The 27,917-nt window shown below is 63.3% G+C and overlaps 1 protein-coding gene across 3 annotated transcripts in view; it reads left to right on the top strand.

The window, feature by feature from the left end:
* LOC144739433 (uncharacterized) overlaps window positions 1–27,917 on the top strand; it is a 58,797-nt gene that overhangs the window by 27,810 nt on the left and 3,070 nt on the right. For all 3 annotated transcript variants that reach the window (XM_078622387.1, XM_078622386.1, XM_078622385.1), the window contains exons 6-8: window positions 3,495–3,544; window positions 4,400–4,780; window positions 27,852–27,917. The exon at window positions 27,852–27,917 is cut by the window's right edge. In XM_078622387.1, the coding sequence (XP_078478513.1) occupies window positions 3,495–3,544; window positions 4,400–4,780; window positions 27,852–27,917 (497 nt within the window). The remainder of the gene's footprint in view (window positions 1–3,494; window positions 3,545–4,399; window positions 4,781–27,851) is intronic.

Raw genomic sequence — 27,917 nt, 5'->3', positions numbered from 1 at the left:
CTCGCTCCACTCTCACTCCACTCTCGCTCCACACTCGCTCCACACTCGCTCCACACTCGCTCCACACTCGCTCCTCACTCGCTCCACACTCGCTCCACTCTCACTCCACACTCGCTCCACACTCACTCCACACTCGCTCCACACTCACTCCACACTCACTCCACACTCGCTCCACACTCACTCCACACTCGCTCCGCACTCGCTCCACACTCACTCCACTCTCACTCCACACTCGGTCCACACTCACTCCACACTCACTCCACACTCACTCCACTCTCACTCCACACTCACTCCACACTCACTCCACTCTCACTCCACACTCACTCCACACTCACTCCACACTCACTCCACTCTCACTCCACACTCACTCCACACTCGCTCCACTCTCACTCCACACTCACTCCACACTCACTCCACTCTCACTCCACACTCGGTCCACACTCACTCCACACTCACTCCACACTCACTCCACTCTCACTCCACACTCACTCCACTCTCACTCCACACTCACTCCACTCTCACTCCACACTCACTCCACACTCACTCCACACTCACTCCACACTCACTCCACTCTCACTCCACTCTCACTCCACACTCACTCCACACTCACTCCACTCTCACTCCACTCTCACTCCACACTCACTCCACACTCACTCCACACTCACTCCACTCTCACTCCACTGTCACTCCACACTCACTCCACTCTCACTCCACTCTCACTCCACTCTCACTCCACTCTCACTCCACTCTCACTCCACTCTCACTCCACTCTCACTCCACACTCACTCCACTCTCACTCCACTCTCACTCCACTCTCACTCCACTCTCACTCCACTCTCACTCCACTCTCACTCCACACTCACTCCACACTCACTCCACACTCACTCCACACTCGCTCCACACTCGCTGCACACTCGCTCCTCACTCGCTCCACACTCGCTCCGCACTCACTCCACACTCACTCCACACTCACTCCACTCTCACTCCACTCTCACTCCACTCTCACTCCACTCTCACTCCACACTCACTCCACTCTCACTCCACTCTCACTCCACTCTCACTCCACACTCACTCCACACTCACTCCACTCTCACTCCACACTCGCTCCACTCTCACTCCACTCTCACTCCACACTCACTCCACTCTCACTCCACTCTCACTCCACACTCACTCCACTCTCACTCCACTCTCACTCCACTCTCACTCCACACTCACTCCACTCTCACTCCACTCTCACTCCACTCTCACTCCACTCTCACTCCACTCTCACTCCACTCTCACTCCACACTCACTCCACTCTCACTCCACTCTCACTCCACTCTCACTCCACTCTCACTCCACTCTCACTCCACTCTCACTCCACTCTCACTCCACTCTCACTCCACTCTCACTCCACACTCACTCCACTCTCACTCCACACTCGCTCCACACTCGCTCCACACTCGCTCCACACTCGCTCCGCACTCGCTCCACACTCGCTCCACACTCGCTCCACACTCGCTCCTCACTCGCTCCACACTCGCTCCACACTCACTCCACACTCACTCCGCACTCACTCCACACTCACTCCACACTCACTCCACACTCACTCCACACTCGCTCCACACTCACTCCACACTCGCTCCACACTCGCTCCACACTCGCTCCACACTCGCTCCACACTCACTCCACACTCACTCCGCACTCACTCCACTCTCACTCCACACTCACTCCACACTCACTCCACACTCACTCCACACTCACTCCACTCTCACTCCACACTCACTCCACACTCACTCCACACTCACTCCACTCTCACTCCACACTCACTCCACACTCACTCCACACTCACTCCACACTCACTCCACTCTCACTCCACACTCACTCCACACTCACTCCACACTCACTCCACACTCACTCCACTCTCACTCCACACTCACTCCACACTCACTCCACTCTCACTCCACTCTCACTCCACTCTCACTCCACTCTCACTCCACACTCACTCCACACTCACTCCACTCTCACTCCACTCTCACTCCACTCTCACTCCACACTCACTCCACTCTCACTCCACACTCACTCCACACTCACTCCGCACTCACTCCACACTCACTCCACTCTCACTCCACACTCACTCCACACTCACTCCACACTCACTCCACACTCACTCCACTCTCACTCCACACTCACTCCACACTCACTCCACACTCACTCCACTCTCACTCCACACTCACTCCACACTCGCTCCACTCTCACTCCACACTCACTCCACACTCACTCCACTCTCACTCCACACTCACTCCACACTCGCTCCACACTCACTCCACACTCACTCCGCACTCACTCCACACTCACTCCACACTCACTCCACACTCACTCCACTCTCACTCCACACTCGCTCCACACTCACTCCACACTCACTCCACACTCACTCCACTCTCACTCCACACTCACTCCGCACTCACTCCACACTCACTCCACTCTCACTCCACACTCACTCCACACTCACTCCACACTCACTCCACACTCGCTCCACACTCACTCCACTCTCACTCCACACTCACTCCACTCTCACTCCACACTCACTCCACACTCACTCCACTCTCGCTCCACTCTCACTCCACACTCGCTCCACACTCACTCCACTCTCACTCCACACTCACTCCACACTCGCTCCACTCTCACTCCACACTCACTCCACACTCACTCCACTCTCGCTCCACACTCACTCCACACTCACTCCACACTCACTCCACACTCACTCCACACTCACTCCACACTCACTCCACTCTCGCTCCACTCTCACTCCACACTCACTCCACACTCGCTCCACTCTCACTCCACACTCACTCCACACTCACTCCACACTCACTCCACACTCACTCCACACTCACTCCACACTCACTCCACACTCACTCCACACTCACTCCACACTCACTCCACACTCACTCCACACTCACTCCACTCTCACTCCACACTCACTCCACACTCACTCCACACTCGCTCCACTCTCACTCCACACTCACTCCACACTCACTCCACACTCACTCCACACTCACTCCACACTCACTCCACTCTCACTCCACTCTCACTCCACTCTCACTCCACTCTCACTCCACACTCGCTCCACACTCACTCCACACTCACTCCACACTCACTCCACACTCACTCCACTCTCACTCCACACTCGCTCCACACTCGCCATCAGCGTTGCCATCACCGTCGTCACCATCATCATCACCATCATCACCATCATCGTCACCATCGTCACCATCATCACCATCGTCACCATCATATTTTTCATCATCACCATCATCACCATCGTCTCCATCACCATCATCACCGCCGTCGTCACCATCGTCACCATTGTTACCATCATCGTCACCATCGTCACCATCATCATCACCATCACCATCATCACCGCAGTCGTCACCATCGGCACCTACCGCTCGGGGTTTGCGCCGCGCGGTGTTTCACGTCGTGTCACTTTCTTGTTGTTCCGCTCTCTGCAGCTTCGCGTCGCCAGAGCACGCGGACACACGGAGCCCAGCCCACCACACAGGTCAGGGCCGTCCACGCCGCTGCCGCCGCTGCCGCCGCTGCCGCCGCTGCCGCCGCTGCCGCCGCTGCTGCCGCTGCTGCTGCTGCCGCTGCACATTTGGAGTTTGCGTCTCTCTGTCTCTCTCATCATCGTCAAGGTGGTCAGGGAGATGTTAGCTCCCTCGCCCGGTACGCAGGAGGTCGTGGCTTCGTTGCCGAGTATTTGGCTGCTGTGCATGCCCACGTGATGATGATGATGATGAGCCACGCCGCTGGGCTGTAAGATGCGGTCATGTTGAGTTATTTATATATAAATAGCTCAGTGGGGGCCGCCTCACCTCGGACAAATACAAAGTGGACGTGTCGTGGTGGAGTACCGAGGGCCGAGGGCCTTTGACCCGGACACGGCGCTCGCCATGTCCAGGCTTGGCGCTTGAGTCTTGGGCTCCGTCTCCTCTCCCCGTGCCGTCTCCTTTCATCGCTCCCAAGCCCCCCCCCCCCCCCCCCCTCTCTCTGGAAGCTTCCATCGCTCCGCTCCGTTCGGCCAATCCTGACCCCGCCATCGGCTCCCCGCCGTCTCTCTCGGCAGTCCACCCCTCGCTTCCCACCTTGTTACCTTTCAAACATTCCCCCCAATCCCCTCCAATCTCGCCACCCGGCCAGTCGTCGCGGGGGCCTCCCAGCGCCAGTGGGAGCCTTGGCCTCCTTGCCGACCGTTCGTTTGTCTGACCGCGCGCGCTCTGCGTCGGGTCGGCACTCCGCTGCCTCGGTCATTATAAATGTGTTAATCGTTTGGCCCCATCGGGGCTGTCGAGTTCCGCTTTGCGCGCCGCCGCTCAGCGTGTCCTCGACGCTTCGGGTGGCTCCGTCGTTCCAGGTGACCCCTCGCTGCTGCCACTGCCACTACCAGCGGCCGCCACGGAGCCCCCCGGGCTCGCACCGCCGACCAGGGACACCGGCGATGATGCTGGCGGCGTCGACGATGGCCACGGTGGCAGTGATGATGAATATCGTGACGACGACGGTGGTGGTGGTGGTTGCGATGGCGATGAAGATCGTGGTGATGATGGCGATGACGATGGCGACGATGATGAAGATTGTGAGAACGATGGCGACAATGGTGGTGATGCTGGCGATGGCGAAGATCGTGGTGACGATGGTCATGATGATGGCGATGACGATCGTGGTGATGATGACAATGATGACGATGGCGACGACGCAGACAACGAGCGAGAGGAGGAGGAGGAGCAGCGTGGAGGTAAATGTGCAGCTCCCCGCAAGGTGCCACTCGCGCCACCGCTGGCAGGAGGGGCCCTGCCCCTCTGGAGGGTGTTTGGCCTACTCTTCCACACACCTCCACCCCCCCCCCCACCCAATGATGACTGATAACATTGTTATTATCACGGTTGCTGAGCGCAGGCAAAACCAACTGCAAGCGGCTAGCAACAAGTAGCACTTAGAGCAGGCGTGATGGGTGAGAGGGTGATGCGTGATGGGTGAGAGGGTGACGCGTGATGGGTGAGAGGGTGATGCGTGATGGGTGAGAGGGTGACGCGTGATGGGTGAGAGGGTGACGCGTGATGGGTGAGAGCGTGACGCGTGATGGGTGAGAGGGTGACGCGTGATGGGTGAGAGCGTGACGCGTGATGGGTGAGAGCGTGACGCGTGATGGGTGAGAGGGTGACGCGTGATGGGTGAGAGGGTGGCGCGTGATGGGTGAGAGGGTGACGCGTGATGGGTGAGAGGGTGGCGCGTGATGGGTGAGAGGGTGACGCGTGATGGGTGAGAGGGTGACGCGTGATGGGTGAGAGGGTGACGCGTGATGGGTGAGAGGGTGACGCGTGATGGGTGAGAGGGTGGCGCGTGATGGGTGAGAGCGTGACGCGTGATGGGTGAGAGGGTGACGCGTGATGGGTGAGAGGGTGACGCGTGATGGGTGAGAGGGTGGCGCGTGATGGGTGAGAGCGTGACGCGTGATGGGTGAGAGGGTGACGCGTGATGGGTGAGAGGGTGACGCGTGATGGGTGAGAGGGTGGCGCGTGATGGGTGAGAGCGTGACACGTGATGGGTGAGAGGGTGACACGTGATGGGTGAGAGGGTGACGCGTGATGGGTGAGAGGGTGACGCGTGATGGGTGAGAGGGTGACGCGTGATGGGTGAGAGGGTGACGCGTGATGGGTGAGAGCGTGACACGTGATGGGTGAGAGCGTGACACGTGATGGGTGAGAGCGTGACGCGTGATGGGTGAGAGGGTGACACGTGATGGGTGAGAGGGTGACGCGTGATGGGTGAGAGGGTGACGCGTGATGGGTGAGAGCGTGACGCGTGATGGGTGAGAGGGTGACACGTGATGGGTGAGAGGGTGACACGTGATGGGTGAGAGCGTGACACGTGATGGGTGAGAGCGTGACACGTGATGGGTGAGAGCGTGACGCGTGATGGGTGAGAGGGTGACACGTGATGGGTGAGAGGGTGACGCGTGATGGGTGAGAGGGTGACGCGTGATGGGTGAGAGCGTGACGCGTGATGGGTGAGAGGGTGACACGTGATGGGTGCGAGGGTGACGCGTGATGGGTGAGAGGGTGACACGTGATGGGTGAGAGGGTGGCGCGTGATGGGTGAGAGGGTGACGCGTGATGGGTGAGAGGGTGACGCGTGATGGGTGAGAGGGTGGCGCGTGATGGGTGAGAGGGTGGCGCGTGATGGGTGAGAGGGTGACGCGTGATGGGTGAGAGGGTGACGCGTGATGGGTGAGAGGGTGGCGCGTGATGGGTGAGAGGGTGACGCGTGATGGGTGAGAGGGTGGCGCGTGATGGGTGAGAGGGTGACGCGTGATGGGTGAGAGGGTGACGCGTGATGGGTGAGAGGGTGACACGTGATGGGTGAGAGGGTGGCGCGTGATGGGTGAGTGGGTGACGCGTGATGGGTGAGAGGGTGACGCGTGATGGGTGAGAGGGTGGCGCGTGATGGGTGAGAGGGTGACGCGTGATGGGTGAGAGGGTGACACGTGATGGGTGAGAGGGTGACGCGTGATGGGTGAGAGGGTGACGCGTGATGGGTGAGAGGGTGACGCGTGATGGGTGAGAGGGTGACGCCTGATGGGTGAGAGCGTGGCGTGTGATGGGTGAGAGCGTGACGTGTGATGGGTGAGAGGGTGACGCGTGATGGGTGAGAGGGTGACGCGTGATGGGTGAGAGGGTGACGCGTGATGGGTGAGAGGGTGGCGCGTGATGGGTGAGAGGGTGACGCGTGATGGGTGAGAGGGTGACGCGTGATGGGTGAGAGGGTGACGCGTGATGGGTGAGAGGGTGACGCGTGATGGGTGAGAGGGTGACGCGTGATGGGTGAGAGGGTGACGCGTGATGGGTGAGAGGGTGACGCGTGATGGGTGAGAGGGTGACGCGTGATGGGTGAGAGGGTGACGCGTGATGGGTGAGAGCGTGACGCGTGATGGGTGAGAGGGTGACGCGTGATGGGTGAGAGGGTGACGCGTGATGGGTGAGAGCGTGACACGTGATGGGTGAGAGCGTGACGCGTGATGGGTGAGAGCGTGACGCGTGATGGGTGAGAGGGTGACACGTGATGGGTGAGAGGGTGACGCGTGATGGGTGAGAGGGTGACGCGTGATGGGTGAGAGCGTGACGCGTGATGGGTGAGAGGGTGACACGTGATGGGTGAGAGGGTGACACGTGATGGGTGAGAGCGTGACACGTGATGGGTGAGAGCGTGACGCGTGATGGGTGAGAGGGTGACACGTGATGGGTGAGAGGGTGACGCGTGATGGGTGAGAGGGTGACGCGTGATGGGTGAGAGCGTGACGCGTGATGGGTGAGAGGGTGACACGTGATGGGTGCGAGGGTGACGCGTGATGGGTGAGAGGGTGACACGTGATGGGTGAGAGGGTGGCGCGTGATGGGTGAGAGGGTGACGCGTGATGGGTGAGAGGGTGACGCGTGATGGGTGAGAGGGTGGCGCGTGATGGGTGAGAGGGTGGCGCGTGATGGGTGAGAGGGTGACGCGTGATGGGTGAGAGGGTGGCGCGTGATGGGTGAGAGGGTGACGCGTGATGGGTGAGAGGGTGGCGCGTGATGGGTGAGAGGGTGACGCGTGATGGGTGAGAGCGTGGCGCGTGATGGGTGAGAGGGTGACGCGTGATGGGTGAGAGCGTGGCGCGTGATGGGTGAGAGCGTGGCGCGTGATGGGTGAGAGGGTGACGCGTGATGGGTGAGAGGGTGGCGCGTGATGGGTGAGAGGGTGACGCGTGATGGGTGAGAGGGTGGCGCGTGATGGGTGAGAGGGTGACGCGTGATGGGTGAGAGGGTGACGCGTGATGGGTGAGAGGGTGACGCGTGATGGGTGAGAGGGTGACGCGTGATGGGTGAGAGGGTGACGCGTGATGGGTGAGAGGGTGACGCCTGATGGGTGAGAGCGTGGCGCGTGATGGGTGAGAGCGTGACGTGTGATGGGTGAGAGGGTGACGCGTGATGGGTGAGAGGGTGACGCGTGATGGGTGAGAGGGTGACGCGTGATGGGTGAGAGGGTGACGCGTGATGGGTGAGAGGGTGGCGCGTGATGGGTGAGAGGGTGACGCGTGATGGGTGAGAGGGTGACGCGTGATGGGTGAGAGGGTGACGCGTGATGGGTGAGAGGGTGACGCGTGATGGGTGAGAGGGTGACGCGTGATGGGTGAGAGGGTGACGCGTGATGGGTGAGAGGGTGACGCGTGATGGGTGAGAGCGTGACGCGTGATGGGTGAGAGGGTGACGCGTGATGGGTGAGAGGGTGACGCGTGATGGGTGAGAGCGTGACACGTGATGGGTGAGAGCGTGACGCGTGATGGGTGAGAGCGTGACGCGTGATGGGTGAGAGGGTGACACGTGATGGGTGAGAGGGTGACGCGTGATGGGTGAGAGGGTGACGCGTGATGGGTGAGAGCGTGACGCGTGATGGGTGAGAGGGTGACACGTGATGGGTGAGAGGGTGACACGTGATGGGTGAGAGCGTGACACGTGATGGGTGAGAGCGTGACGCGTGATGGGTGAGAGGGTGACACGTGATGGGTGAGAGGGTGACGCGTGATGGGTGAGAGGGTGACGCGTGATGGGTGAGAGCGTGACGCGTGATGGGTGAGAGGGTGACACGTGATGGGTGCGAGGGTGACGCGTGATGGGTGAGAGGGTGACACGTGATGGGTGAGAGGGTGGCGCGTGATGGGTGAGAGGGTGACGCGTGATGGGTGAGAGGGTGACGCGTGATGGGTGAGAGGGTGGCGCGTGATGGGTGAGAGGGTGGCGCGTGATGGGTGAGAGGGTGACGCGTGATGGGTGAGAGGGTGGCGCGTGATGGGTGAGAGGGTGACGCGTGATGGGTGAGAGGGTGGCGCGTGATGGGTGAGAGGGTGACGCGTGATGGGTGAGAGGGTGACGCGTGATGGGTGAGAGGGTGGCGCGTGATGGGTGAGTGGGTGACGCGTGATGGGTGAGAGGGTGACGCGTGATGGGTGAGAGGGTGGCGCGTGATGGGTGAGAGGGTGACGCGTGATGGGTGAGAGGGTGACGCGTGATGGGTGAGAGGGTGACGCGTGATGGGTGAGAGGGTGACGCGTGATGGATGAGAGGGTGACGCGTGATGGGTGAGAGGGTGACGCCTGATGGGTGAGAGCGTGGCGCGTGATGGGTGAGAGCGTGACGTGTGATGGGTGAGAGGGTGACGCGTGATGGGTGAGAGGGTGACGCGTGATGGGTGAGAGGGTGACGCGTGATGGGTGAGAGGGTGACGCGTGATGGGTGAGAGGGTGGCGCGTGATGGGTGAGAGGGTGACGCGTGATGGGTGAGAGGGTGACGCGTGATGGGTGAGAGGGTGACGCGTGATGGGTGAGAGGGTGACGCGTGATGGGTGAGAGGGTGACGCGTGATGGGTGAGAGGGTGACGCGTGATGGGTGAGAGGGTGACGCGTGATGGGTGAGAGGGTGACGCGTGATGGGTGAGAGCGTGACGCGTGATGGGTGAGAGCGTGACGCGTGATGGGTGAGAGCGTGACGCGTGATGGGTGAGAGGGTGACGCGTGATGGGTGAGAGGGTGACGCGTGATGGGTGAGAGGGTGACGCGTGATGGGTGAGAGGGTGACGCGTGATGGGTGAGAGGGTGACGCGTGATGGTGATGGGTGAGAGGGTGACGCGTGATGGGTGAGAGGGTGACGCGTGATGGGTGAGAGGGTGACGCGTGATGGGTGAGAGGGTGACGCGTGATGGGTGAGAGCGTGACGCGTGATGGGTGAGAGGGTGACGCGTGATGGGTGAGAGGGTGGCGCGTGATGGGTGAGAGGGTGGCGCGTGATGGGTGAGAGGGTGACGCGTGATGGGTGAGAGGGTGGCGCGTGATGGGTGAGAGGGTGACGCGTGATGGGTGAGAGGGTGGCGCGTGATGGGTGAGAGGGTGACGCGTGATGGGTGAGAGGGTGGCGCGTGATGGGTGAGAGGGTGACGCGTGATGGGTGAGAGGGTGGCGCGTGATGGGTGAGAGGGTGACGCGTGATGGGTGAGAGCGTGGCGCGTGATGGGTGAGAGGGTGACGCGTGATGGGTGAGAGCGTGGCGCGTGATGGGCGAGAGGGTGACGCGTGATGGGTGAGAGCGTGACGCGTGATGGGTGAGAGCGTGACGCGTGATGGGTGAGAGGGTGACGCGTGATGGGTGAGAGGGTGACGCGTGATGGGTGAGAGGGTGACGCGTGATGGGTGAGAGGGTGACGCGTGATGGGTGAGAGGGTGACGCGTGATGGGTGAGAGGGTGACGCCTGATGGGTGAGAGCGTGGCGCGTGATGGGTGAGAGCGTGACGTGTGATGGGTGAGAGGGTGACGCGTGATGGGTGAGAGGGTGACGCGTGATGGGTGAGAGGGTGACGCGTGATGGGTGAGAGGGTGACGCGTGATGGGTGAGAGGGTGGCGCGTGATGGGTGAGAGGGTGACGCGTGATGGGTGAGAGGGTGACGCGTGATGGGTGAGAGGGTGACGCGTGATGGGTGAGAGGGTGACGCGTGATGGGTGAGAGGGTGACGCGTGATGGGTGAGAGGGTGACGCGTGATGGGTGAGAGGGTGACGCGTGATGGGTGAGAGGGTGACGCGTGATGGGTGAGAGCGTGACGCGTGATGGGTGAGAGCGTGACGCGTGATGGGTGAGAGCGTGACGCGTGATGGGTGAGAGGGTGACGCGTGATGGGTGAGAGGGTGACGCGTGATGGGTGAGAGGGTGACGCGTGATGGGTGAGAGGGTGACGCGTGATGGGTGAGAGGGTGGCGCGTGATGGGTGAGAGGGTGACGCGTGATGGGTGAGAGGGTGACGCGTGATGGGTGAGAGCGTGGCGCGTGATGGGTGAGAGCGTGACGCGTGATGGGTGAGAGGGTGACGCGTGATGGGTGAGAGGGTGACGCGTGATGGGTGAGAGGGTGGCGCGTGATGGGTGAGAGGGTGACGCGTGATGGGTGAGAGGGTGACGCGTGATGGGTGAGAGGGTGACGCGTGATGGGTGAGAGGGTGACGCGTGATGGGTGAGAGCGTGACGCGTGATGGGTGAGAGGGTGACGCGTGATGGGTGAGAGGGTGGCGCGTGATGGGTGAGAGGGTGGCGCGTGATGGGTGAGAGGGTGACGCGTGATGGGTGAGAGGGTGGCGCGTGATGGGTGAGAGGGTGACGCGTGATGGGTGAGAGGGTGGCGCGTGATGGGTGAGAGGGTGACGCGTGATGGGTGAGAGGGTGGCGCGTGATGGGTGAGAGGGTGACGCGTGATGGGTGAGAGGGTGGCGCGTGATGGGTGAGAGGGTGACGCGTGATGGGTGAGAGCGTGGCGCGTGATGGGTGAGAGGGTGACGCGTGATGGGTGAGAGCGTGGCGCGTGATGGGCGAGAGGGTGACGCGTGATGGGTGAGAGCGTGACGCGTGATGGGTGAGAGCGTGACGCGTGATGGGTGAGAGGGTGACGCGTGATGGGTGAGAGGGTGACGCGTGATGGGTGAGAGCGTGACGCGTGATGGGTGAGAGGGTGGCGCGTGATGGGTGAGAGGGTGACGCGTGATGGGTGAGAGGGTGACGCGTGATGGGTGAGAGCGTGACGCGTGATGGGTGAGAGGGTGGCGCGTGATGGGTGAGAGGGTGACGCGTGATGGGTGAGAGGGTGACGCGTGATGGGTGAGAGGGTGACGCGTGATGGGTGAGAGGGTGGCGCGTGATGGGTGAGAGGGTGGCGCGTGATGGGTGAGAGGGTGACGCGTGATGGGTGAGAGCGTGACGCGTGATGGGTGAGAGGGTGACGCGTGATGGGTGAGAGGGTGACGCGTGATGGGTGAGAGCGTGACGCGTGATGGGTGAGAGGGTGACGCGTGATGGGTGAGAGGGTGACCCGTGATGGGTGAGAGGGTGGCGCGTGATGGGTGAGAGGGCGGCGCGTGATGGGTGAGAGGGTGACGCGTTATGGGTGAGAGGGTGACGCGTGATGGGTGAGAGGGTGACGCGTGATGGGTGAGAGGGTGGCGCGTGATGGGTGAGAGCGTGACGCGTGATGGGTGAGAGCGTGGCGCGTGATGGGTGAGAGCGTGACGCGTGATGGGTGAGAGCGTGACGCGTGATGGGTGAGAGCGTGACGCGTGATGGGTGAGAGCGTGACGCGTGATGGGTGAGAGCGTGACGCGTGATGGGTGAGAGGGTGGCGCGTGATGGGTGAGAGGGTGACGCGTGATGGGTGAGAGCGTGGCGCGTGATGGGTGAGAGCGTGACGCGTGATGGGTGAGAGGGTGACGCGTGATGGGTGAGAGGGTGACGCGTGATGGGTGAGAGGGTGGCGCGTGATGGGTGAGAGGGTGACGCGTGATGGGTGAGAGGGTGACGCGTGATGGGTGAGAGGGTGACGCGTGATGGGTGAGAGGGTGACGCGTGATGGGTGAGAGCGTGACGCGTGATGGGTGAGAGGGTGACGCGTGATGGGTGAGAGGGTGGCGCGTGATGGGTGAGAGGGTGGCGCGTGATGGGTGAGAGGGTGACGCGTGATGGGTGAGAGGGTGGCGCGTGATGGGTGAGAGGGTGACGCGTGATGGGTGAGAGGGTGGCGCGTGATGGGTGAGAGGGTGACGCGTGATGGGTGAGAGGGTGGCGCGTGATGGGTGAGAGGGTGACGCGTGATGGGTGAGAGGGTGGCGCGTGATGGGTGAGAGGGTGACGCGTGATGGGTGAGAGCGTGGCGCGTGATGGGTGAGAGGGTGACGCGTGATGGGTGAGAGCGTGGCGCGTGATGGGCGAGAGGGTGACGCGTGATGGGTGAGAGCGTGACGCGTGATGGGTGAAAGCGTGACGCGTGATGGGTGAGAGGGTGACGCGTGATGGGTGAGAGGGTGACGCGTGATGGGTGAGAGCGTGACGCGTGATGGGTGAGAGGGTGGCGCGTGATGGGTGAGAGGGTGACGCGTGATGGGTGAGAGGGTGACGCGTGATGGGTGAGAGCGTGACGCGTGATGGGTGAGAGGGTGGCGCGTGATGGGTGAGAGGGTGACGCGTGATGGGTGAGAGGGTGACGCGTGATGGGTGAGAGGGTGACGCGTGATGGGTGAGAGGGTGGCGCGTGATGGGTGAGAGGGTGACGCGTGATGGGTGAGAGGGTGACGCGTGATGGGTGAGAGCGTGACGCGTGATGGGTGAGAGGGTGACGCGTGATGGGTGAGAGGGTGACGCGTGATGGGTGAGAGCGTGACGCGTGATGGGTGAGAGGGTGACGCGTGATGGGTGAGAGGGTGACCCGTGATGGGTGAGAGGGTGGCGCGTGATGGGTGAGAGGGTGGCGCGTGATGGGTGAGAGGGTGACGCGTTATGGGTGAGAGGGTGACGCGTGATGGGTGAGAGGGTGACGCGTGATGGGTGAGAGGGTGGCGCGTGATGGGTGAGAGCGTGACGCGTGATGGGTGAGAGCGTGGCGCGTGATGGGTGAGAGCGTGACGCGTGATGGGTGAGAGCGTGACGCGTGATTGGTGAGAGCGTGACGCGTGATGGGTGAGAGCGTGACGCGTGATGGGTGAGAGGGTGGCGCGTGATGGGTGAGAGGGTGACGCGTGATGGGTGAGAGGGTGACGCGTGATGGGTGAGAGGGTGGCGCGTGATGGGTGAGAGGGTGGCGCGTGATGGGTGAGAGGGTGGCGCGTGATGGGTGAGAGGGTGGCGCGTGATGGGTGAGAGGGTGACGCGTGATGGGTGAGAGGGTGACGCGTGATGGGTGAGAGGGTGACGCGTGATGGGTGAGAGGGTGACGCGTGATGGGTGAGAGGGTGGCGCGTGATGGGTGAGAGCGTGGCGCGTGATGGGTGAGAGGGTGGCGCGTGATGGGTGAGAGCGTGGCGCGTGATGGGTGAGAGGGTGACGCGTGATGGGTGAGAGCGTGGCGCGTGATGGGTGAGAGGGTGACGCGTGATGGGTGAGAGGGTGGCGCGTGATGGGTGAGAGGGTGACGCGTGATGGGTGAGAGGGTGACGCGTGATGGGTGAGAGGGTGGCGCGTGATGGGTGAGAGGGTGGCGCGTGATGGGTGAGAGGGTGGCGCGTGATGGGTGAGAGGGTGACGCGTGATGGGTGAGAGCGTGACACGTGATGGGTGAGAGGGTGGCGCGTGATGGGTGAGAGCGTGGCGCGTGATGGGTGAGAGGGTGGCGCGTGATGGGTGAGAGGGTGACGCGTGATGGGTGAGAGGGTGACGCGTGATGGGTGAGAGGGTGGCGCGTGATGGGTGAGAGGGTGGCGCGTGATGGGTGAGAGGGTGGCGCGTGATGGGTGAGAGGGTGACGCGTGATGGGTGAGAGGGTGACGCGTGATGGGTGAGAGGGTGACGCGTGATGGGTGAGAGGGTGGCGCGTGATGGGTGAGAGGGTGGCGCGTGATGGGTGAGAGGGTGGCGCGTGATGGGTGAGAGCGTGGCGCGTGATGGGTGAGAGGGTGACGCGTGATGGGTGAGAGCGTGGCGCGTGATGGGTGAGAGGGTGGCGCGTGATGGGTGAGAGGGTGACGCGTGATGGGTGAGAGCGTGGCGCGTGATGGGTGAGAGCGTGGCGCGTGATGGGTGAGAGGGTGGCGGGTGATGGGTGAGAGGGTGGCGCGTGATGGGTGAGAGGGTGGCGCGTGATGGGTGAGAGCGTGGCGCGTGATGGGTGAGAGCGTGGCGCGTGATGGGTGAGAGGGTGGCGGGTGATGGGTGAGAGGGTGGCGCGTGATGGGTGAGAGGGTGACGCGTGATGGGTGAGAGGGTGGCGGGTGATGGGTGAGAGGGTGACGCGTGATGGGTGAGAGGGTGGCGCGTGATGGGTGAGAGGGTGGCGGGTGATGGGTGAGAGGGTGACGCGTGATGGGTGAGAGCGTGGCGCGTGATGGGTGAGAGCGTGGCGCGTGATGGGTGAGAGGGTGGCGGGTGATGGGTGAGAGGGTGGCGCGTGATGGGTGAGAGGGTGACGCGTGATGGGTGAGAGGGTGGCGGGTGATGGGTGAGAGGGTGGCGCGTGATGGGTGAGAGGGTGGCGCGTGATGGGTGAGAGGGTGACGCGTGATGGGTGAGAGGGTGGCGCGTGATGGGTGAGAGGGTGACGCGTGATGGGTGAGAGCGTGACGCGTGATGGGTGAGAGGGTGACGCGTGATGGGTGAGAGCGTGGCGCGTGATGGGTGAGAGTGTGACGCGTGATGGGTGAGAGGGTGACGCGTGATGGGTGAGAGGGTGACGCGTGATGTGTGAGAGCGTGACGCGTGATGGGTGAGAGGGTGACGCGTGATTGGTGAGAGCGTGGCGCGTGATGGGTGAGAGGGTGACGCGTGATGGGTGAGAGGGTGACGCGTGATGGGTGAGAGCGTGGCGCGTGATGGGTGAGAGGGTGACGCGTGATGGGTGAGAGGGTGGCGCGTGATGGGTGAGAGGGTGACGCGTGATGGGTGAGAGCGTGGCGCGTGATGGGTGAGAGGGTGGCGCGTGATGGGTGAGAGCGTGGCGCGTGATGGGTGAGAGGGTGACGCGTGATGGGTGAGAGCGTGGCGCGTGATGGGTGAGAGGGTGACGCGTGATGGGTGAGAGCGTGGCGCGTGATGGGTGAGAGCGTGGCGCGTGATGGGTGAGAGGGTGACGCGTGATGGGTGAGAGGGTGGCGCGTGATGGGTGAGAGGGTGACGCGTGATGGGTGAGAGGGTGGCGCGTGATGGGTGAGAGGGTGGCGCGTGATGGGTGAGAGGGTGGCGCGTGATGGGTGAGAGCGTGACGCGTGATGGGTGAGAGGGTGGCGCGTGATGGGTGAGAGGGTGGCGCGTGATGGGTGAGAGCGTGGCGCGTGATGGGTGAGAGCGTGGCGCGTGATGGGTGAGAGCGTGACGCGTGATGGGTGAGAGCGTGGCGCGTGATGGGTGAGAGGGTGGCGCGTGATGGGTGAGAGGGTGGCGCGTGATGGGTGAGAGGGTGGCGCGTGATGGGTGAGAGGGTGGCGCGTGATGGGTGAGAGCGTGGCGCATGATGGGTGAGAGGGTGGCGGGTGATGGGTGAGAGGGTGACGCGTGATGGGTGAGAGCGTGGCGCATGATGGGTGAGAGGGTGGCGGGTGATGGGTGAGAGCGTGGCGCGTGATGGGTGAGAGCGTGGCGCATGATGGGTGAGAGGGTGGCGGGTGATGGGTGAGAGGGTGACGCGTGATGGGTGAGAGCGTGGCGCATGATGGGTGAGAGGGTGGCGGGTGATGGGTGAGAGCGTGGCGCGTGATGGGTGAGAGCGTGGCGCATGATGGGTGAGAGGGTGGCGGGTGATGGGTGAGAGCGTGGCGCGTGATGGGTGAGAGCGTGACGCGTGATGGGTGAGAGGGTGGCGGGTGATGGGTGAGAGCGTGGCGGGTGATGGGTGAGAGCGTGGCGCGTGATGGGTGAGAGGGTGACGCGTGATGGGTGAGAGGGTGGCGGGTGATGGGTGAGAGCGTGACACGTGATGGGTGAGAGCGTGACGCGTGATGGGTGAGAGCGTGACACGTGATGGGTGAGAACGTGGCGCATGATGGGTGAGAGGGTGGCGGGTGATGGGTGAGAGCGTGGCGCGTGATGGGTGAGAGCGTGGCGCGTGATGGGTGAGAGGGTGACGCGTGATGGGTGAGAGGGTGGCGGGTGATGGGTGAGAGCGTGACACGTGATGGGTGAGAGCGTGACGCGTGATGGGTGAGAGCGTGGCGCGTGATGGGTGAGAGGGTGGCGCGTGATGGGTGAGAGCGTGACACGTGATGGGTGAGAGGGTGACGCGTGATGGGTGAGAGCGTGACGCATGATGGGTGAGAGGGTGACGCGTGATGGGTGAGAGGGTGACGCGTGATGGGTGAGAGCGTGACGCGTGATGGGTGAGAGGGTGACGCGTGATGGGTGAGAGGGTGACGCGTGATGGGTGAGAGGGTGACGCGTGATGGGTGAGAGGGTGACGCGTGATGGGTGAGAGGGTGACGCGTGATGGGTGAGAGCGTGGCGCGTGATGGGTGAGAGCGTGGCGCGTGATGGGTGAGAGCGTGGCGCGTGATGGGTGAGAGGGTGACGCGTGATGGGTGAGAGGGTGGCGCGTGATGGGTGAGAGCGTGACACGTGATGGGTGAGAGCGTGGCGCGTGATGGGTGAGAGCGTGGCGCGTGATGGGTGAGAGCGTGGCGCGTGATGGGTGAGAGGGTGGCGCGTGATGGGTGAGAGCGTGGCGCGTGATGGGTGAGAGCGTGGCGCGTGATGGGTGAGAGGGTGGCGCGTGATGGGTGAGAGGGTGGCGCGTGATGGGTGAGAGGGTGGCGCGTGATGGGTGAGAGCGTGGCGCGTGATGGGTGAGAGGGTGGCGCGTGATGGGTGAGAGCGTGACGCGTGATGGGTGAGAGCGTGGCGCGTGATGGGTGAGAGGGTGGCGCGTGATGGGTGAGAGGGTGGCGCGTGATGGGTGAGAGGGTGACGCGTGATGGGTGAGAGGGTGGCGCGTGATGGGTGAGAGGGTGGCGCGTGATGGGTGAGAGGGTGGCGCGTGATGGGTGAGAGCGTGACACGTGATGGGTGAGAGGGTGACGCGTGATGGGTGAGAGGGTGACGCGTGATGGGTGAGAGGGTGGCACGTGATGGGTGAGAGCGTGGCGCGTGATGGGTGAGAGGGTGACGCGTGATGGGTGAGAGGGTGGCGCGTGATGGGTGAGAGGGTGGCGCGTGATGGGTGAGAGCGTGGCGCGTGATGGGTGAGAGGGTGACGCGTGATGGGTGAGAGGGTGACGCGTGATGGGTGAGAGGGTGGCACGTGATGGGTGAGAGCGTGGCGCGTGATGGGTGAGAGGGTGGCGCGTGATGGATGAGAGCGTGGCGCGTGATGGGTGAGAGGGTGACGCGTGATGGGTGAGAGGGTGGCGCGTGATGGGTGAGAGGGTGGCGCGTGATGGGTGAGAGGGTGACGCATGATGGGTGAGAGCGTGACACGTGATGGGTGAGAGGGTGGCGCGTGATGGGTGAGAGCGTGGCGCGTGATGGGTGAGAGCGTGGCGCGTGATGGGTGAGAGGGTGGCGCGTGATGGGTGAGAGGGTGGCGCGTGATGGGTGAGAGGGTGGCTCGTGATGGGTGAGAGCGTGGCGCGTGATGGGTGAGAGCGTGGCGCGTGATGGGTGAGAGCGTGGCGCGTGATGGGTGAGAGGGTGGCGCGTGATGGGTGAGAGGGTGGCGCGTGATGGGTGAGAGGGTGGCTCGTGATGGGTGAGAGCGTGGCGCGTGATGGGTGAGAGGGTGGCGCGTGATGGGTGAGAGCGTGGCGCGTGATGGGTGAGAGGGTGGCGCGTGATGGGTGAGAGGGTGGCGCGTGATGGGTGAGAGGGTGGCGCGTGATGGGTGAGAGGGTGGCGCGTGATGGGTGAGAGGGTGGCGCGTGATGGGTGAGAGCGTGGCGCGTGATGGGTGAGAGGGTGGCGCGTGATGGGTGAGAGGGTGGCGCGTGATGGGTGAGAGGCTGGCGCGTGATGGGTGAGAGGGTGGCGCGTGATGGGTGAGAGGGTGGCGCGTGATGGGTGAGAGGGTGGCGCGTGATGGGTGAGAGGGTGGCGCGTGATGGGTGAGAGCGTGGCGCGTGATGGGTGAGAGCGTGGCGCGTGATGGGTGAGAGGGTGACGCGTGATGGGTGAGAGCGTGGCGCGTGATGGGTGAGAGGGTGACGCGTGATGGGTGAGAGCGTGGCGCGTGATGGGTGAGAGCGTGACGCGTGATGGGTGAGAGGGTGGCGCGTGATGGGTGAGAGCGTGACACGTGATGGGTGAGAGCGTGGCGCGTGATGGGTGAGAGCGTGGCGCGTGATGGGTGAGAGGGTGACGCGTGATGGGTGAGAGCGTGGCGCGTGATGGGTGAGAGGGTGACGCGTGATGGGTGAGAGGGTGGCGCGTGATGGGTGAGAGCGTGGCGCGTGATGGGTGAGAGGGTGGCGCGTGATGGGTGAGAGGGTGGCGCGTGATGGGTGAGAGGGTGACGCGTGATGGGTGAGAGCGTGGCGCGTGATGGGTGAGAGGGTGGCGCGTGATGGGTGAGAGCGTGACACGTGATGGGTGAGAGGGTGGCGCGTGATGGGTGAGAGGGTGGCGCGTGATGGGTGAGAGGGTGACGCGTGATGGGTGAGAGCGTGGCGCGTGATGGGTGAGAGGGTGGCGCGTGATGGGTGAGAGCGTGGCGCGTGATGGGTGAGAGCGTGACGCGTGATGGGTAAGAGGGTGGCGCGTGATGGGTGAGAGCGTGGCGCGTGATGGGTGAGAGCGTGGCGCGTGATGGGTGAGAGGGTGGCGCGTGATGGGTGAGAGGGTGGCGCGTGATGGGTGAGAGCGTGGCGCGTGATGGGTGAGAGCGTGGCGCGTGATGGGTGAGAGCGTGGCGCGTGATGGGTGAGAGCGTGGCGCGTGATGGGTGAGAGCGTGGCGCGTGATGGGTGAGAGCGTGGCGCGTGATGGGTGAGAGCGTGACGCGTGATGGGTGAGAGCGTGGCGCGTGATGGGTGAGAGCGTGGCGCGTGATGGGTGAGAGGGTGGCGCGTGATGGGTGAGAGCGTGGCGCGTGATGGGTGAGAGGGTGGCGCGTGATGGGTGAGAGGGTGGCGCGTGATGGGTGAGAGCGTGGCGCGTGATGGGTGAGAGCGTGGCGCGTGATGGGTGAGAGGGTGGCGCGTGATGGGTGAGAGCGTGACACGTGATGGGTGAGAGCGTGACGCGTGATGGGTAAGAGGGTGGCGCGTGATGGGTGAGAGCGTGGCGCGTGATGGGTGAGAGGGTGACGCGTGATGGGTAAGAGGGTGGCGCGTGATGGGTGAGAGCGTGGCGCGTGATGGGTGAGAGGGTGGCGCGTGATGGGTGAGAGGGTGGCGCGTGATGGGTGAGAGCGTGGCGCGTGATGGGTGAGAGGGTGGCGCGTGATGGGTGAGAGGGTGGCGCGTGATGGGTGAGAGCGTGGCGCGTGATGGGTGAGAGCGTGGCGCGTGATGGGTGAGAGCGTGGCGCGTGATGGGTGAGAGCGTGACGCGTGATGGGTGAGAGGGTGGCGCGTGATGGGTGAGAGCGTGACGCGTGATGGGTGAGAGGGTGGCGCGTGATGGGTGAGAGCGTGGCGCGTGATGGGTGAGAGGGTGGCGCGTGATGGGTGAGAGCGTGGCGCGTGATGGGTGAGAGGGTGGCGCGTGATGGGTGAGAGCGTGGCGCGTGATGGGTGAGAGGGTGGCGCGTGATGGGTGAGAGCGTGGCGCGTGATGGGTGAGAGGGTGGCGCGTGATGGGTGAGAGCGTGACGCGTGATGGGTGAGAGGGTGGCGCGTGATGGGTGAGAGCGTGACGCGTGATGGGTGAGAGCGTGGCGCGTGATGGGTGAGAGGGTGACGCGTGATGGGTGAGAGGGTGGCGCGTGATGGGTGAGAGCGTGACACGTGATGGGTGAGAGCGTGGCGCGTGATGGGTGAGAGGGTGGCGCGTGATGGGTGAGAGGGTGGCGCGTGATGGGTGAGAGCGTGACGCGTGATGGGTGAGAGGGTGGCGCGTGATGGGTGAGAGCGTGACGCGTGATGGGTGAGAGCGTGGCGCGTGATGGGTGAGAGGGTGACGCGTGATGGGTGAGAGGGTGGCGCGTGATGGGTGAGAGCGTGACACGTGATGGGTGAGAGCGTGGCGCGTGATGGGTGAGAGCGTGGCGCGTGATGGGTGAGAGCGTGGCGCGTGATGGGTGAGAGCGTGGCGCGTGATGGGTGAGAGCGTGACACGTGATGGGTGAGAGCGTGGCGCGTGATGGGTGAGAGCGTGACACGTGATGGGTGAGAGTGTGGCGCGTGATGGGTGAGAGCGTGACGCGTGATGGGTGAGAGGGTGGCGCGTGATGGGTGAGAGCGTGACACGTGATGGGTGAGAGCGTGGCGCATGATGGGTGAGAGGGTGGCGGGTGATGGGTGAGAGGGTGGCGCGTGATGGGTGAGAGCGTGACGCGTGATGGGTGAGAGCGTGGCGCGTGATGGGTGAGAGCGTGGCGGGTGATGGGTGAGAGGGTGGCGGGTGATGGGTGAGAGCGTGACACGTGATGGGTGAGAGCGTGACGCGTGATGGGTGAGAGCGTGGCGCGTGATGGGTGAGAGGGTGACGCGTGATGGGTGAGAGCGTGACGCGTGATGGGTGAGAGGGTGGCGCGTGATGGGTGAGAGCGTGACACGTGATGGGTGAGAGCGTGGCGCGTGATGGGTGAGAGCGTGACGCGTGATGGGTGAGAGGGTGGCGCGTGATGGGTGAGAGCTTGACGCGTGATGGGTGAGAGCGTGGCGCGTGATGGGTGAGAGGGTGGCGCGTGATGGGTGAGAGCGTGACGCGTGATGGGTGAGAGGGTGGCGCGTGATGGGTGAGAGCGTGACACGTGATGGGTGAGAGCGTGGCGCGTGATGGGTGAGAGCGTGACGCGTGATGGGTGAGAGGGTGGCGCGTGATGGGTGAGAGCGTGACGCGTGATGGGTGAGAGCGTGGCGCGTGATGGGTGAGAGCGTGGCGGGTGATGGGTGAGAGGGTGGCGGGTGATGGGTGAGAGCGTGACGCGTGATGGGTGAGAGCGTGGCGCGTGATGGGTGAGAGGGTGACGCGTGATGGGTGAGAGCGTGACACGTGATGGGTGAGAGGGTGACGCGTGATGGGTGAGAGCGTGACGCATGATGGGTGAGAGGGTGACGCGTGATGGGTGAGAGGGTGACGCGTGATGGGTGAGAGGGTGGCGCGTGATGGGTGAGAGGGTGACGCGTGATGGGTGAGAGGGTGACGCGTGATGGGTGAGAGCGTGACGCGTGATGGGTGAGAGGGTGACGCGTGATGGGTGAGAGGGTGACGCGTGATGGGTGAGAGCGTGGCGCGTGATGGGTGAGAGCGTGGCGCGTGATGGGTGAGAGGGTGGCGCGTGATGGGTGAGAGGGTGACGCGTGATGGGTGAGAGCGTGGCGCGTGATGGGTGAGAGCGTGGCGCGTGATGGGTGAGAGGGTGACGCGTGATGGGTGAGAGGGTGACGCGTGATGGGTGAGAGCGTGGCGCGTGATGGGTGAGCGGGTGGCGCGTGATGGGTGAGAGGGTGACGCGTGATGGGTGAGAAGGTGACGCGTGATGGGTGAGAGCGTGGCGCGTGATGGGTGAGCGGGTGGCGCGTGATGGGTGAGAGGGTGGCGCGTGATGGGTGAGAGGGTGACGCGTGATGGGTGAGAGGGTGGCGCGTGATGGGTGAGAGGGTGACGCGTGATGGGTGAGAGGGTGACGCGTGATGGGTGAGAGGGTGACGCGTGATGGGTGAGAGGGTGGCGTGTGATGGGTGAGAGGGTGACGCGTGATGGGTGAGAGGGTGACGCGTGATGGGTGAGAGGGTGACGCGTGATGGGTGAGAGCGTGGCGCGTGATGGGTGAGAGGGTGGCGCGTGATGGGTGAGAGGGTGACGCGTGATGGGTGAGAGGGTGACGCGTGATGGGTGAGAGCGTGGCGCGTGATGGGTGAGAGGGTGGCGCGTGATGGGTGAGAGGGTGACGCGTGATGGGTGAGAGCGTGGCGCGTGATGGGTGAGAGGGTGGCGCGTGATGGGTGAGAGGGTGACGCGTGATGGGTGAGAGGGTGGCGCGTGATGGGTGAGAGGGTGGCGCGTGATGGGTGAGAGGGTGGCGCGTGATGGGTGAGAGGGTGGCGCGTGATGGGTGAGAGGGTGACGCGTGATGGGTGAGAGGGTGACGCGTGATGGGTGAGCGGGTGGCGCGTGATGGGTGAGAGCGTGACACGTGATGGGTGAGAGCGTGACGCGTGATGGGTGAGAGGGTGGCGCGTGATGGGTTAGAGCGTGACGCGTGATGGGTGAGAGGGTGGCGCGTGATGGGTGAGAGGGTGACGCGTGATGGGTGAGAGGGTGACGCGTGATGGGTGAGAGGGTGGCGCGTGATGGGTGAGAGGGTGGCGCGTGATGGGTGAGAGGGTGGCGCGTGATGGGTGAGAGGGTGGCGCGTGATGGGTGAGAGGGTGGCGCGTGATGGGTGAGAGGGTGACGCGTGATGGGTGAGAGGGTGGCGCGTGATGGGTGAGAGGGTGGCGCGTGATGGGTGAGAGGGTGGCGCGTGATGGGTGAGAGGGTGGCGCGTGATGGGTGAGAGGGTGGCGCGTGATGGGTGAGAGGGTGACGCGTGATGGGTGAGAGGGTGACGCGTGATGGGTGAGCGGGTGGCGCGTGATGGGTGAGAGCGTGACACGTGATGGGTGAGAGCGTGACGCGTGATGGGTGAGAGGGTGGCGCGTGATGGGTTAGAGCGTGACGCGTGATGGGTGAGAGGGTGGCGCGTGATGGGTGAGAGGGTGACGCGTGATGGGTGAGAGGGTGACGCGTGATGGGTGAGAGGGTGGCGCGTGATGGGTGAGAGGGTGGCGCGTGATGGGTGAGAGGGTGGCGCGTGATGGGTGAGAGGGTGGCGCGTGATGGGTGAGAGGGTGGCGCGTGATGGGTGAGAGGGTGACGCGTGATGGGTGAGAGGGTGGCGCGTGATGGGTGAGAGGGTGGCGCGTGATGGGTGAGAGGGTGGCGCGTGATGGGTGAGAGGGTGGCGCGTGATGGGTGAGAGGGTGACGCGTGATGGGTGAGAGGGTGGTGCGTGATGGGTGAGAGGGTGGCGCGTGATGGGTGAGAGGGTGGCGCGTGATGGGTGAGAGGGTGACGCGTGATGGGTGAGAGGGTGGCGCGTGATGGGTGAGAGGGTGGCGCGTGATGGGTGAGAGGGTGGCGCGTGATGGGTGAGAGGGTGACGCGTGATGGGTGAGAGGGTGACGCGTGATGGGTGAGAGCGTGACGCGTGATGGGTGAGAGGGTGGCGCGTGATGGGTGAGAGGGTGGCGCGTGATGGGTGAGAGGGTGACGCGTGATGGGTGAGAGGGTGGCGCGTGATGGGTGAGAGGGTGACGCGTGATGGGTGAGAGGGTGGCGCGTGATGGGTGAGAGGGTGGCGCGTGATGGGTGAGAGCGTGGCGCGTGATGGGTGAGAGGGTGGCGCGTGATGGGTGAGAGCGTGACGCGTGATGGGTGAGAGGGTGACGCGTGATGGGTGAGAGGGTGACGCGTGATGGGTGAGAGGGTGGCGCGTGATGGGTGAGAGCGTGACACGTGATGGGTGAGAGGGTGACGCGTGATGGGTGAGAGGGTGGCGCGTGATGGGTGAGAGCGTGACGCGTGATGGGTGAGAGGGTGGCGCGTGATGGGTGAGAGCGTGACACGTGATGGGTGAGAGCGTGACGCGTGATGGGTGAGAGGGTGACGCGTGATGGGTGAGAGGGTGACGCGTGATGGGTGAGAGGGTGGCGCGTGATGGGTGAGAGGGTGACGCGTGATGGGTGAGAGGGTGGCGCGTGATGGGTGAGAGGGTGGCGCGTGATGGGTGAGAGGGTGGCGCGTGATGGGTGAGAGGGTGGCGCGTGATGGGTGAGAGCGTGACGCGTGATGGGTGAGAGGGTGATGGGTGAGAGGGTGGCGCGTGATGGGTGAGAGGGTGGCGCGTGATGGGTGAGAGGGTGGTGCGTGATGGGTGAGAGGGTGATGGGTGAGAGGGTGATGGGTGAGAGGGTGGCGCGTGATGGGTGAGAGGGTGGCGCGTGATGGGTGAGAGGGTGACGCGTGATGGGTGAGAGGGTGATGCGTGATGGGTGAGAGGGTGGCGCGTGATGGGTGAGAGGGTGATGGGTGAGAGGGTGACGCGTGATGGGTGAGAGGGTGACGCGTGATGGGTGAGAGCGTGACGCGTGATGGGTGAGAGGGTGATGCGTGATGGGTGAGAGGGTGGCGCGTGATGGGTGAGAGGGTGATGGGTGAGAGGGTGACGCGTGATGGGTGAGAGCGTGACGCGTGATGGGTGAGAGGGTGATGGGTGAGAGGGTGGCGCGTGATGGGTGAGAGGGTGGCGCGTGATGGGTGAGAGGGTGGCGGGTGATGGGTGAGAGGGTGACGCGTGATGGGTGAGAGGGTGGCGCGTGATGGGTGAGAGGGTGGCGGGTGATGGGTGAGAGGGTGGCGGGTGATGGGTGAGAGGGTGACGCGTGATGGGTAAGAGGGTGACGCGTGATGGGTGAGAGCGTGACGCGTGATGGGTGAGAGGGTGACGCGTGATGGGTGAGAGCGTGACGCGTGATGGGTGAGAGGGTGGCGCGTGATGGGTGAGAGGGTGGCGGGTGATGGGTGAGAGGGTGACGCGTGATGGGTGAGAGGGTGACGCGTGATGGGTGAGAGCGTGACGCGTGATGGGTGAGAGGGTGACGCGTGATGGGTGAGAGCGTGACGCGTGATGGGTGAGAGGGTGACGCGTGATGGGTGAGAGGGTGGCGCGTGATGGGTGAGAGGGTGGCGCGTGATGGGTGAGAGGGTGGCGCGTGATGGGTGAGAGGGTGACGCGTGATGGGTGAGAGGGTGGCGTGTGATGGGTGAGAGGGTGGCGCGTGATGGGTGAGAGGGTGGCGCGTGATGGGTGAGAGGGTGACGCGTGATGGGTGAGAGGGTGACGCGTGATGGGTGAGAGCGTGACGCGTGATGGGTGAGAGGGTGGCGCGTGATGGGTGAGAGGGTGACGCGTGATGGGTGAGAGGGTGACGCGTGATGGGTGAGAGGGTGACGCGTGATGGGTGAGAGGGTGACGCGTGATGGGTGAGAGGGTGACGCGTGATGGGTGAGAGGGTGACGCGTGATGGGTGAGAGCGTGGCGCGTGATGGGTGAGAGGGTGACGCGTGATGGGTGAGAGGGTGACGCGTGATGGGTGAGAGGGTGACGCGTGATGGGTGAGAGGGTGGCGCGTGATGGGTGAGAGGGTGGCGCGTGATGGGTGAGAGGGTGACGCGTGATGGGTGAGAGGGTGACGCGTGATGGGTGAGAGCGTGGCGCGTGATGGGTGAGAGGGTGACGCGTGATGGGTGAGAGGGTGGCGCGTGATGGGTGAGAGGGTGACGCGTGATGGGTGAGAGGGTGGCGCGTGATGGGTGAGAGCGTGACGCGTGATGGGTGAGAGCGTGACGCGTGATGGGTGAGAGCGTGACGCGTGATGGGTGAGAGGGTGGCGCGTGATGGGTGAGAGCGTGACGCGTGTGGCGGATTGGACGAGGCTGTTGTTTCGATTTAAAGCTTTCGTGACCGCAGGGATTCATCTTCTTGGTTCTTTCGGTAAAGTCACGTAGAAGGGAAATAATAAAATAATAAAAATAAAACGTTATAAAATAATTATCACGACGTTTCGGCGACAACGCAAGCAGCCGTCCTCAGGTGAAACCATTACTTCCCTTCTACGTGACTTTACCGAAAGAACCAAGAAGAAGAGGCTGTTGTTGTAAGAGTTGGGGAATAGAGACGATGATGGTGAGTGACTGGGTGAGTGACTGGGTGGGTGAGTGAGTGGGTGAGTGAGTGACTGGGTGAGTGAGTGGGTGGGTGGCTGGGTGAGTGAGTGATTGGGTGAGTGACTGGGTGATTGGGTGACTGGGTGAGTGAGTGAGTGAGTGGGTGGGTGAGTGGGTGAGTGACTGGGTGGGTGAGTGGGTGACTGGGTGAGTGGGTGAGTGAGTGGGTGAGTGAGTGACTGGGTGGGTGAGTGACTGGGTGGGTGACTGGGTAGGTGAGTGGGTGAGTGAGTGGGTGACTGGGTGAGTGACTGGGTGGGTGAGTGGGTGGGTGGGTGACTGGGCAACTTGGTGACTGGGTGGGTGAGTGACTGGGTGAGTGACTGGGTGAGTGGGTGGGTTGGTGAGTGACTGGGTGAGTGGGTGGGTGGGTGAGTGGGTGGGTGACTGGGTGGGTGAGTGGGTGGGTGGGTGGGTGACTGGGCAACTTGGTGACTGTGTGGGTGAGTGATTGTGTGAGTGGGTGGATGAATGACTAGGTGGGTGAGCGACTGAGCGGGTGAGCGAGCGGCGGGGTGAATGGCTGGGTGAGCGAGTGAGTGACTGGTTGAGCGAGTGAGTGACTGGTTGAGCGAGTGGATGAATGACTGCGTGAGTGACTGATTGAGTTATTAGGCGAGTTGGGGGTGTGAGCGAGTGAAGTTCACATGACCAGTAACCATGGCAGCAGTGATAGAAGAGTGACAAGAAGGTGACTGCCAGTGAGTGAGTGGGCTACTCCTGAACGTGTGGAGGGCGATGCTGCTACTACTGCTGTTGCTGATGTTGCTGATAACGATGCTGATGATGATGATGATGTTACTGATGCTGTTGCTGATGATGCTGTTACTCATGATGCTGTTGATGATGTTAATGCTCCTGCTGTTGCTGATAACGATGCTGCTGATGATGATGTTACTGATGCTGTTGCTGATGATGCTGTTACTCATGATGTTGTTACTGATGCTGATGCTAATGCTCCTGCTGCTGATGACGCTGCTGCTGCTGCTGCTGCTGATGACGCTGCTGCTGCTGATGACGCTGCTGCTGCTGATGACGCTGCTGCTGCTGATGACGCTGCTGCTGCTGATGACGCTGCTGCTGCTGATGACGCTGCTGCTGCTGATGACGCTGCTGCTGCTGATGACGCTGCTGTTGCTGCTGATGACGCTGCTGCTGCTGCTGATGACGCTGCTGCTGCTGCTGATGACGCTGCTGCTGCTGCTGATGACGCTGCTGCTGCTGCTGATGATGACGCTGCTGCTGCTGCTGATGACGCTGCTGCTGCTGCTGATGACGCTGCTGCTGCTGCTGATGACGCTGCTGCTGCTGCTGATGACGCTGCTGCTGCTGCTGATGATGACGCTGCTGCTGCTGCTGCTGATGATGACGCTGCTGCTGCTGCTGCTGTGTGTCGAGCAGGAGCGACGCTGCACCTGGCCGTGACGGGGGAGGCGCTGAGCACCCTGCAGAGGAAGATCGACTCCC

The sequence above is a fragment of the Lampetra planeri genome, unplaced genomic scaffold (genome assembly GCF_965212315.1).
Source record: "Lampetra planeri unplaced genomic scaffold, kcLamPlan1.2.h2 scaffold_149, whole genome shotgun sequence".
NCBI classification, from domain to species: Eukaryota; Metazoa; Chordata; class Hyperoartia; order Petromyzontiformes; family Petromyzontidae; genus Lampetra; species Lampetra planeri.
Note: the sequence above shows the minus strand (reverse complement) of the source record. Positions and strands in the feature narration are given on the sequence as shown.